At 36.6% G+C, this 12,466-nt stretch overlaps 1 protein-coding gene across 1 annotated transcript; it reads right to left on the reverse strand.

Moving 5' to 3' along the window:
* Positions 1–1,528: 1,528 nt before the first annotated feature.
* On the reverse strand, positions 1,529–11,656 carry MMP10 (matrix metallopeptidase 10). The gene is made up of 10 exons (XM_009246995.2): positions 11,515–11,656; positions 10,533–10,774; positions 10,242–10,390; positions 9,652–9,777; positions 7,632–7,796; positions 7,301–7,445; positions 6,200–6,333; positions 3,856–4,015; positions 3,030–3,133; positions 1,529–1,920 (listed from the first exon to the last, which is right to left on the reverse strand). The coding sequence occupies exons 1-10, from the start codon at positions 11,617–11,619 to the stop codon at positions 1,820–1,822; spliced, it is 1,431 nt and encodes a 476-aa protein (XP_009245270.2). The 5' UTR covers positions 11,620–11,656; the 3' UTR covers positions 1,529–1,819.
* Between the last annotated feature and the right edge of the window lie 810 nt (positions 11,657–12,466).

Consider the following 12,466-nt stretch of genomic DNA (forward strand, 5'->3'; position numbering starts at 1 on the left):
CTTGAGCCCTGGAGTTCCCAACCAGCCTGGGCAACATGGCAAAAGCCTGTCTCTACCAAAAATACAAAAATCAGTTGGGAGTGGAGGCGCACACCTGCAGTCCCAGATACTCAGGAGGCTGAGGTGGGAGGATTTCCTAAGCCTGGGAGGTCAAGGCTTCAGTGAGCTGTGGTTGCACCACTGCACTCCAGCCTGGGTGACAGGGCCAAAAAAAAAAAAAAAAAAAAATCCAGTCGTGTCTCTCAATCTACCCAGAGGTCCCCTGTCCCTACCACCCTTCCTTGTCATTTTTAACCTGTTCCAACTTTTATCATCACTTCTTCCAACTCTCTCCAGCTAAAGTAATCATTCAAAAATATAATGGCTGGCATAATGTATCTGTTTAAGACTCACTCGATGAATCTACAATGCACTAAAAGTGAAATACAACTCTTTAGTATACTGTAAAGACATTGGATGATTTGATTGTGTCTACCTGTCTAATATCTTATTCCACCCCTACTCTCCAACATGCCAATAAGGCACTCATCTTTCAGTTCCTTGAACTTGCCAAGGACTTTTTTTTTTTAACCCACTGGGCCTCAACACTAATTTGCATTTTCTTTCCTTAGAGTAGTTTAAATCCTCCTACCCATTCACCCACCTGGCCATTTGGATTTAGATGCTTTGTTTTTAACATTATTTTCCCAGAGAGACTTTCTCTAATAACCAAACTTTAGCAGATAACCCTTCCTCCAACAGTACTCTTTACAGCTTTGTCGTTTCTCTAATAACAGCTTTATAATTTGTAGTTATACATTAATTTGTGTTCTTTCATTTGATTTCTTTCTCTCACCAGACAAAACTCAATGAAATTGAGTTAAATGTATTTCCTTCACTGTTTCATACTTCGCAACTATGAAAATGTCTGGCATTTAAATTAGTCAATAAAAGAAGGAACAAGTTTCTATAGTGTTGTCGTTATGGTATAAGCATGTAACTTCGTGATGGTAAATCTGTCACAAAATTGGCATGTGCACATGCACTCTTATCACCCAGGGGCTTCCATGTACAAAATGGTAGCAAGAGTGTATTCTAACAGGAGGGTGAGGGTGAGGGGGAGATGAGAAATTTAGTCTCTAGAGCAGGAAAGGAATCCCACTGAAGAAAGATTTGGGTTAAAACAAGAGGTGAGTGGACTCCAAACTAGTTTTATTTCCCCACCTGTAAAATTGGAAAGTCTATTAAATAATATGCGGGTTCCCAGGCTCTAACATTCTAGAGTTCCATTTCTCCATTTTGCTTTGATCCTGCCTAGATACAGGACAACTGCTGATTTACCTCTCTTTGTTAGGTGTGTAAGGAACACTTACAATATTTGTGAGATGAAAAGAAAGATCCTGTTGGTGCAGAGACTAGGAGAGGGTATGTGACAGCCATATGACTCATTTATAGAGTGTGTGATCCTACCACACCTACTGGCAGACTATCTGTCAAATAATCAGTCCCCAGTATGATCAGGGTATTGAACATGAATTGTTCTAGAAAGTAAGGAACAGGCCCAAAATAAAACTTTTTATTGAGGAAGTAATAAAACATCTACGAAAATACATTCTCTCACCTATTGCACATGAGTATTTCTTAATTCTATTCAGTGCATTTCAAAAGCAAGTGAAGCATTCCAGAAACATTGTTCATGACACATGCAGATGTCTGCAAGGCTCATCTTCTTCAGCCACAGAACATGCAGGAAAAATTAATCATTTTGGCTCATAATACATTAGATGAATAATTATTAGATTTATTAAAAACACCCATATCTGTCTTCCCCCTATCTCGCTTAGCAATGTAACCAGCTGTTACTCTTTAATATGTGTGTCACCATCCTGGCATTGGGGTCAAACTCAAACTGTGATGATCCACTGAAGAAGTAGAAAAATCCTGTAAATATAGATAAAGAAAATGAGACATCTTCAAATATGTCATTTGCAACACATATAACTTAGATTGAGTACAAGTTAATAATGGAGGGCATTTATTAAGTGATTACTCTATGCCAAGCACTGAGCTAAGTGCTTTACATGCTTTATCTTGATTACCCTTACAAAAAACTGTGATGTGTTATTAATGAGAACAAAACTAAAAATTAGGACGGTTTTGTAATTTTAACAAGGTAGCATCTGTAAGGAAGGATGGAGGGAGGACTCCATCTCATCTGACTCCAAAGGAAGTGCTCTAAAACATTATGTCATACTGGTTCTAAACAGATAAAATTCTATAATATTTTAAAACCTTGTTTTCCTTTCTTTCCAACCTCTCCTCTTCTGCTGGGTCCTAAATTACAGTTTGGGAGACAACTAGACCCAGGAGAATCAGACAAATGATAAATGAGCCAGAGGTCCATTTCCTGCTTTGAATCCATCCTGGTTAAGTCATTTTAGTAACAAGATCATCAGCCTCATGAGCATTGGATTGTCAAGCACTGGCAGCTCCCTCCAAAATTCCTTCAGAGTAATCAAGAACAAGTTTTGCTTTCCTATTTGCCCATTACCAGGAATCATACTTTACCTATTTTGAGCATATGGGAGGACTACTATTTTATTTACAAATGACTAATGCAGGCAATCTCAGACTGCAACAGAAGCCCAGACAAGGCTCCCCTGGGGTGGGATAGAAGAAAAGGGACAACAAGATGGGATAGAATAGAATGACAACCAGCCATTAGTAAGCCTGGCTCACACAGATTGTATTTTTATACCAACATAGTGACCTGAAAGATAATGGCTTCTGTGTAAGTATCCTTTGATTTTATGTGCAGGTATGAAACAGAGACTTGGAAGTTATTCAGGAAAACACACACACACACACACACACACACACAAATTTAAACCCACTTTGCATAAATTGGAAAGTTAAGATTTTCAGGAATTTGGAGTAAAAAAGATATCAGACTGAATGATTTAAAAACTGTTTTGACTCTGCACTTTATTTTGAAATCATAAAAATGCCTGGAGATGCCTGCGTTGACAATGAAATAAGGGTCTTCTTACCAAATGCCTGTAATACAGCATCAACCTTAGGCTCAACTCCTGGAAAGTCATCAGCTATTAGTCTAGGGAAGCCTAGCTCCATGGACTGGCTATTTTCATCAAATCTAAACCAAATGAAAGAAATACAGTTCAATGATGTGCAGTAGTTCCATTACACACAATAGTATAATGTGATGTTAATTTTCCAGCGTGGAATCCTAGACAAACTTTTTAAGTTGTATAAAAAATGTTAAACATTTTTAGAGCTACAAGAATAGGTTACTTTCCTGGGCTTACAAGTTTAAGACATAAAACAATATTTTCCCAGAAACAGGAATATTATGCCATTTTACAAAGGTTCCATACATATGTCTGAGGTAAATTTTCTAAGCCTGGACACACAGAAACCAAATTTCCCTGTGTCTACTATAAATACATAAAGACTGTGTAGACATAATATGCAAAATGAATTAAATCACTTAGCTAAAAATAAACCTCTGGTTCTCAGTCACACTGGGACCCTGTAGATCTTGTCTCCAAAGCCTGCCACACCTGGGCTTTCTATGGCAGCCACATGGTGACTGGAAATGGAATAAGAGGTGAATGCCTTTGGACCTCAGCTGGCCTCTGCTGATGTCTTTTAGTGTCTGAGTATATGGCCCAGTGATCACCGTTCTGAGAGCCCTTTGTATCCGGAAGGTAGAACAATAAGCTGTCTTCCTCATAATCATAAATTTTGAAGTTAGAGAAAGTTAGAGGGTGGGTGTAGGGTAGGGAAATATCCTTAAAGAAAGAAAATAATTTTCTTAATCAGGCTTCATAGAAAGTCATTTCTCTTGCATCTCACCTCCAGTATTTGTCTTCTACAAAGAAGTATGTTTTCTTCTTTTCCTTGTCAGAAACAGCTGCATCAATTTTCCTTATGGTTGGAGGAAAACCCAGGGTATGGATGCCTCTTGGATAACCCGCTTGTACCTCATTTCCTCTGATGGCCCAGAACTCATTTCCTGTTGAAAAAATAAATCCAAGACATTTTACATGAAGCCATTGATTTTAAAAATAATTATAGTGCATTGTTGTGGTAAAGAGGAAGTCTTGGTTTTAATTCCAACCTAATAATGCCCAGTTCACAGCCAGTCTTTAATAAATACTCCCTGAATGAGTGAGTGAATGAACGAATGAATAAATGAGTAGATAACTCGGATTCACTGCCCTTTCTCTGGCTTATATATTTGTATCTATACGTTATAGTTTATTTATAGATCAGTTTTAGTTATTTCTTATAATTGTTGGTGACTTTTTACCCTGAATTTCTCACCTAGACCTCTCTCTCTTAAGTTTCATACCAATAGATCAGTTGCTTATTGGACACTTCCTTCGAGATATTTCACAGTCAGCAATTCCAATCTGTGTTGCTTCTGAACACTGTCAGAATTCATTCAAATTCTAGTGAGTTAGGAGAATAAAATCCCATCAATCTCTCTGCATTTATTTTGTTACATCACTCTCCTAGACCCCAAGCCTGAATTCCTTCTTCACACTTACTGCCAGATTCACTAACCTAAAATGTCCATCTGTTGTTTATCTCTCTGGCTTCGTCTGAACTGAATGACTTGTATCTGTCTGAGCAGTTCCAGATATGCTCTTACTTGGTAAAAACAATTTCTTCTTTCTTAAAGACCTTTCTACTTTCTGTACACCCAGCCCATCTCTGCACAACAAAAGAGAACTTCAAGACCCATCCTAACATCACCTCCTCTAAGTGATCTTTGCTGAGCCCTGGGTATGAGTCAGGTGCTCCCATGGCACCCTTCCTTCTCTCAGTCCCAGCACTTGTCATATGTAGGCTGCCAAAGGCTTCATCTCTGCTGCTTCTTCTAGAATATGAGCCCTTTTCAGTCCTGACCTCCACTAATGAGCATGGTGTCTGACACAGTGCAAGTGATATGTAAATGTGAGATACATTACTGGATAACAATACATTAGAGTTATGTAATCCTTTACAATTTCTATTGCAATTTCACATTCATTTGATATTCACAAAAGTGAGATGGCCAGAAATAAATACTTTTAAAATCTCCATAAAGCTTGACATTTAAAAGTATTCCATTATCACCTATGAGTCTAGGGAAAAAATAAAAATGAGAAATTAAAGAATTAAAATTGAACAAAATGAAAATACTCCATATCAAAATTTGCTGGATGAAACAGAAGAAATTGTTATTTATAGGAATAAATGCTAGTATTAGAAAAGAAAAAGTTACAAGTTAATAAGTTAAGTATCAAACTTAAGCTATAACAATAATAACAGGATCAATTCAAAGTAAACAAAAATTAAGGCAACAATAAAGATATGAACAGAAACTAATTAAATGGGAAATCAAAATATAATATAGAGAGTAAATAAAGCCAAAAGTCAGTCCTTTGAAAAGATCAGTAAAATTATTACATATGTTATGACAGTTGAAGAAAAAAGAGAAAGGCAAAAGGATTCAGTATTAGGAATGAAAAAGAGAACAAAACTTCAGCAATAATACAAATTACAACAAAATAATTTTCCAAAAACTTTTTACTGATGGATGTGAAAACAGACAAAATTGGCAAATTTTTAGAAAAACATGTTAACAAAACTGACCCAAGAAGTAATAGAAACTCAAATAGCATATTACCAATAAAACAAATTGAAACAGTAGTTTAAAATTCTGATAAAGAAGCCGCCATACCTGAATATCTCCATTAGTTAATTTATCTCTCCCTGCAGTGATACTACATCTTACCGATTAAAGTTTTATAACACAGGGCTTTTCTCCTCATCTAATAAGATGGGTTCACCAGGAGCTTCCTGGCTATTCTTGGCCTTTCCTCTGCCTTATAAATTGGAAAACTAATTTGTCAAGTTCCATGAAAAATCTTTTGGCATTTGGCATTTGAAATGAAAATGTCTTGTATCTATAGATAAATTGACATTTGTACTATGTTGCATTTTTTATCCATGAATATGGAATACCACCTATTTTCTTAAGAGGTCTCTAAAATAAAGTTTATAATGTTCTTTGTACAAATTTTATTTAAGTGTTAGTACAAGGTCTTGCAGTAATCTAAACTTTAATATAATGGAGAAAACTCATGTCGATAAAATTTTTGCAATAGGATTTATTCCAACAAGTTGAAAATTCTTATATAGTACTCACCTTTAAAAATAAAAACGGTGTCCCTGCTATTAACTTCATATGCAGCATCCAGATATGACGGGAGAGAGGGCCAAAATGCAGAAATCAAATGAAATTCAGCTTCAGGGTTCCAGTGGGATCTTCGCCAAAAATATCTGTAATACATAAAATTACCTGCAATTGTCTTTCTCCTTTAGATATGTGAAAAAAAAACATATTCTTTTTTTTTAAATCCATGCTAATTCACCCATTCATAGAAGTCTGTATTAAACCATCCTCCTGCATGTGATTCCAGGGTAATGAAATCGATGGCAGGCCTGTGACTGGTTCCAGTAAAATTATGTAGCTTGGTTCCATTCTAAAAGTCCATAAACAGTGTGCATATTATGTCCTAATATTTTAAAAAATATTATGTGTATATTGATGCTTGTATATGAATAGGACATTTTTGTAAAGAGTCAAAGGAAATTGGTAGCAGTGGTTGCACATATGAAGGGAGCTGGAGGACTGTAGGCCAAAGACTGGAGAGAGATTTTTTAACCCTGTATCTTTTGGTAGTGTTTAAATATTGTGCACAAGCACATATCACTTTTTTCCAAAAGTAATTAATTTGAATAGTAGCATTTGTTAGCAAATGGAAGGATACCACCCTGCTTCTAAGGATCCACCAGTGCTTTCTGAAGAAGTTCCATGATTTATGATATTTTAAAAAAATGAACAAAACAGATATAACTCCCTGCCTTAATCAAGCTTACAGTCTAGGGACCAAGAATCATCCCTTATAAGTCTGTAAAAAATGTCCTGGACAATTCTAAGAAGATGTAAAAAATCCAACAAGAGCTAGATCTGAATGATTTTAAAATGTAGAGGAAATTTTGTGTTTAAAAAAACCTCTGTCAAGCAGAAAAAGTAACTACTGGGTACTAGGATTAGTACTGAGGTGACAAAACTAACTGTACAACAAACCCCTGTGACACGAGTTTATCTATATAACAAACCTGCACATGTACCCCTGAACCTAAAATAAAAGTTAAAAAAAAAAGCTCTGTCAAGTTTCTGTTTTTCTTTCTAAGCACTGTACATCAAAAGAATAGATAGAAAAATACAATTTTCTGGTCTGACCTGTCTTTAAAGAACAGATATTCTCCCCTCAGAGTGCTGATGGCATCGAAGGACAAAGCAGGATCACACTTGGCTGGCGTCCCAGATCCTGAAGGAACAGATTTTGTGGGCACCAGGGGTTCCTCAGTAGAGGCAGGGGGAGGTCCTAAAGGAAACAGATTTGGGGATGCAAACATTAAAAAAAATGTGATGCGTCTGTCAATTTGTGTGCCTTTCAAACATTCTCAAAGTGCTTCAAGCTAAATCAGAAATACTTTAGGTAGCACTAGAAAGCTTTCTTGAGGACTGTCATTGTAGATCTGCAATGTCTAATTTTTCCAGCATCACTCACCATAGAGAGACTGAATGCCATTCACATCATCTTGTGAAAGGCGGAACCGGGAGAGCTCTGTGAATGAGTTGTAGAGTGGGTACATCAAAGCTTCAGTGTTGGCTGAGTGAAAGAGCCCCAGGGAGTGGCCAAGTTCATGAGCAGCAACGAGGAATAAATTGGTGCCTGTATGAAAATCATAAATATTCAGAATCCACCAACTCTTTCTTCCGTAAATACACATACAGAACATATGCCAGCTGTACAGGCCATCCTTGAAACCACAATGTCTTTTCAGTATTTGTGGATTGGTTCATTGATTGGCACATTCCATACTTTATAGAAATTAATGTGTTTTTCAAGGTTGACTTTAAGTCAATATATAAGACAGTTTTTCACCTTATCCCTCCCTAGATCCCTCCTTGGTCAGGAAAACTAGGACACTTTTCCTATATTGACAAATAAGAAGCATTATTTTCAAAAGATTTTTTTTTGAAAGGACAAGACTAATAGCATGTCAATAAATATAACTCTTCGTTGTCTAAAAATAAAAAGTCATTGTTCAAATTTAGGAACACTTGCCAGTTGCAACCTCAGTTAAAATTAATCATATAACATTTACGTTCAAACTTTCAAGCCAGAAGACTGTGGTTATTTCTTGTGGGGTTTAGTCTGAATTTCTCTTCCTCCTCTTCATCATACTCAAGTAATTTTTTTTTTGAGACAGAGTCTCGCTCTGTTGCCCAGGCTGGAGTATGGGTTCAAGCGATTCTCGTGCCTCAGCCTCCTGAGTAGCTGGGATTACAGGCACGTGCCACCATGCCTGACTAATTTTTGTATTTTTGTTGAGATAGGGTTTCACCATGTTGGCTAGGCTGGTCTCAAACTCCTGGCCTCAAGTGATTCACCCACCTTGGCCTCCCAAAATGCTGGGATTACAGGCATTAGCCACCGTTGCCTGGCCATAATAAAATAATTTTTGATTGTCAAAAATCTTCCCAGTAATAGGTGCCACTGGATGTGTACAATCTTTAGTTTAAAACAGAAACGTGCCCAATAACTGTTTTCTGCAGCACAAACACAGCTAGATTCAGCTTTTTAAAAATATTATAAAAAGAGTTTTATTGAATTTAGTAGTAGATATTCTTTAACCAAGGCTCCAAGAATTGTGCAGAAAAGAACAGTTGTTCAAATAAAAGGCAATCATTTCATGCAACACAAACTTCAGTCTTGTGAGACAGAGTCTCACTCTGTTGCCCAGGCTGGAGTACAGTGGTGCAATCTCGGCTCACTGCAGCCTCCACCTCCTGGGTTCAAGTGATTCTCGTGCCTCAGCCTCCTGAGTCTTGTACTCAGGAAAGATGTTCTTTGCATTTACATTAAAAACCCCAGGCACTGTCAGAAATAGTGATTATTTCAACAGTGTGTTTCTAAACTTCAGAAGCCATTTTAAAAATTAAATAGCATACAGTTAATTTTAGTCACTATGTTTAGATGTAAAGTGTTTCAAAGCCAATTTAGGGTGAAAAAAAAAAACCCATCTAAGCTACAGACAGTGAGATGTTTATTTAGAAAGATGACCTAACAATTTTTTTTCAGGTCCTGGCATTTTCTCCTGATCCCTACTTTTAAGTAAAAAGGAGGCCAATGAGAAAAAAGAGAGAAAGTAAACCTGAGGGCAAATGTTAGGATTGGAACTGATTTAATGGAATTCATTCTACCCTAATCATCTATCATTAAAGTGATGAAAAACATTATTAATTATGCTGATCCTCAAACCCCCACAAGATCCTGAGTTGTGGAGATAAGATTGAATGGTTTTTACAATATTGTACTTGGTGGGGGCAAACATGAAAATACAGACATTTAATAAAATTCTTCAATAATGATTGAAACAAACAGTACTTCTGTTTAAAACTCAGGTAATAAAAAAATTCAGTTGCTAGTATATTCCATTTATTGCTCATTCTAGATAATCCAATTATTTTTGGGTAGGATTAGACATTATTCCTGAAATGTTCCTGAGAGATTTACGACCCACCTGATGCATCTTCTGTCCATTTTTCATCATCATCAAAGTGAATATCTCCATAAAGCCCAGGTCCAGGTGGATAGGCATGAGCCAAACTGTGTCCTGGGCCATCAAAAGAGTAAAAGTCTCCATGTTCTGATAGGGAACAAATTAATGGAAATATAAGTGTTCAGAATTTCTTTTTTACCCTGTTCCAATAAAACAACAGTAGATTCTATAGTCTGAATGTTGGTGTCTGCTGCAAATTCATATGTTGAAACTCAATACCCAATGAGATATAGTATTAAGAGGTTAGGTCTTTAGGAAGTGATTAGGTCATAAGTGCTCTGCCCTCATGAATGAGATTAGTGCTTTTATGAAAGAGGCTTGAGGGAACCTCCTGGCCCTTTCTATCGTGTGAGGACACAGAAGGTACCATCTATGAGGAATAGGCTCTCATCAGACACTAAATCTGCTGGCACCTTAATCTTGGACTTCCCAGCCTCCAGAATTGTGAGCAATAAATTTCTGTTTTTTATAAATTACCCAGTCTGAGGTATCTTGCTATAGCAGTCTGAACAGACTGATACACCAGATAAATGGATGCTTTATTTGATTACCTTTAACTGCAAAAGAGATCATTATATCAGCCTCTCCTTCATACAGCCTGGAGAATGTGAGTGGAGTCACCTCTTCCCAGACTTTCAGAGCTTTCTCAATGGCAGAATCAACAGCATCTCTTGGCAAATCTGGTGTATAATTCACAATCCTGGAGGAGAAAAATTGAAGAGGATATTGTTTTCTCCTGCCATTATGAAAAATTGTTAAAGAAAACTTTATGTTACTTATCCAAATATGACGAGTAACTTATAACGTTTCAATATTATGTGAAAACTACTCTGAACCATTACCTGTATGTAAGGTAGGTTTTCCTCCACTTTGGCATGCTGGGAAAGGTGCTGAAGTGGCCAACGTCAGGAACTCCACACCTTGGCTTGCGCATCACCTCCAGAGTGTCAGTGTCTAGCTTCCCTGTCACCTCCAACCCAAGGAACTTCTGCATTCCTTGGATTTTTTTAACAATGAGATTACCGTCCTTTCTTCTAAACTGTTTCACATCCTTTTCAAGGTTGTAGTACTTTTCTAGGTATTGCTAATGGAAAATAGAATTTTTAGGTCATTTTTTTGATTTTCCATCATTTATCCAACTTTTATAATCCATCGTAATTTTCCTCTAGTTTCTTAAAACAAAAGAGGTTATCACATTTAACTTGATTTTTCATTAAGACTCCCCATTTCATACAAATTTTTAAATTTTATTGCAGTGTTAGTTTGCTAGTCAAGTAAGGAATTTGGGGTTGAAAATTCAGGTCTAGCGTTATTTTTGTTAGTTTTCAAAGAAACCTCTTTTAACATAGTTTTGTGAAAAGTTAGAATACTAACCTTTTTTACTTACATTGTTATTATAGACCTGGTTTAAGACTGAAGTGTGGTAAACTCTTTTGTCCAAATACGACAAGTAAAAATATAAAAACTATTACCTGATACGATTTAAAGATCAAACTTAGCATGCTCCCCTCCCCAATAATTTTAACTAAAGAAATTCTAAAGCCAGAGGAGTTTCATATATTCTCCATATGTTCTTTTCACTTAACCACAAATATACTGCTACTATTTTATTGTAACCTTGAGCATTTATATTCCCTTTCTGAATCTTTCTTTTCTTCTCTGTTAACATAAAAATAATTTCCACCTCCAGCCTGTTAATTATTCTCTGATGCTACAGTTTTCTGACAAAGTGATCTCTAGTCTAATCATTCTGCTTTGTGTTGGAAGACCAAGTAGACACACTTGAGCTGGCCAGTAGCTGCAATAGATGCCACCATTAATTACCTGGGCAAGATCCCTGTTGGAGTCCTCCTCTTTTGCTGCCCCACTCAGAGGATAGGCAGAGCAGACTGGCAGACACAACAGCACAAGGAATGCAAGGTGCATCATTCTCACTGCCCTTACCTTCTTTGTCTACTGGGCTTCTAGCTCTACCCCCTAGTGGCCTTTCTTTTATACAGAGACAATGCTGAGATCACCAACAGTATGATTCATGCATGTGTTTTTTAAGTCTGAATGTTCACAAACATTTAATGTAATGGTGATACAGCCTACATCAGTATTTTCCTTCAACTTTCTAAACTTGAAAGAATGATTAATCCCCAGGAAGTGATTTCTGTGTTTGTAAAGATGAAAAAGAATTGGCTAGATAATTCATGTCTCTGTATTTACTTAAAGAGAGCTGACAAGCTTGGTAAAATGCCAAATGTGTAGACATTTTAAAATCAGTGCAATTTTCTTTTAAGAAGGCTATGTTTTAAACTTAAATATAAACAGGTAAGAATCAAGTAGGTCAATGGAAATAAATTCCAAATATAGTTGTGGTCTAAATGTGGGAGTTGCTATCTACAAAGATATTAAAACAAATATTTCACTTCTTGAGTCCTTGTTTACAACAGCTATTACTGATTTTCAGACGGATTTACTGCCCATGGAGTAGGGGTATTGTGAGAAGGACATGGAGCATGTAGAGAAAAGAATCCAAAGAGAGAAGCTTTGGTGTTCACTCATTCTCCATTTCCCAGTGTATAATTATGTTCAAAGTAACTGCTCCATAAAACTTGTTAAATAGAAAAAATTAAATTGCATGTTAGACTGAAATGGTCCTCCTACCCTCTTCCTCTTCTTTGCTTTTAAAAATTCTTTTCATCCTTTCTTTCTCCTCTTAAGGTACAAAGGAGGAGATGAACTGAGATCTGTAATGGGAAATGATTTCAAATCCTCCCTTTCTTTCACA

This window comes from Pongo abelii, chromosome 9 (genome assembly GCF_028885655.2).
Source record: "Pongo abelii isolate AG06213 chromosome 9, NHGRI_mPonAbe1-v2.0_pri, whole genome shotgun sequence".
Classification (NCBI taxonomy): domain Eukaryota; kingdom Metazoa; phylum Chordata; class Mammalia; order Primates; family Hominidae; genus Pongo; species Pongo abelii.

Coding starts and splice junctions, on each gene's coding strand:
- MMP10 (XM_009246995.2), bottom strand. CDS start 11,619: ATGATGCACCTTGCATTCCTTGTGCTGTTGTGTCTGCCAGTCTGCTCT. Junction 10,391..10,532: donor AAAACCTACCTTACATACAG/GTAATGGTTCAG, acceptor TTTCTCCTCCAG/GATTGTGAATTATACACCAG. Junction 3,134..3,855: donor GTAGAAGACAAATACTGGAG/GTGAGATGCAAG, acceptor CATTTGGTTTAG/ATTTGATGAAAATAGCCAGT.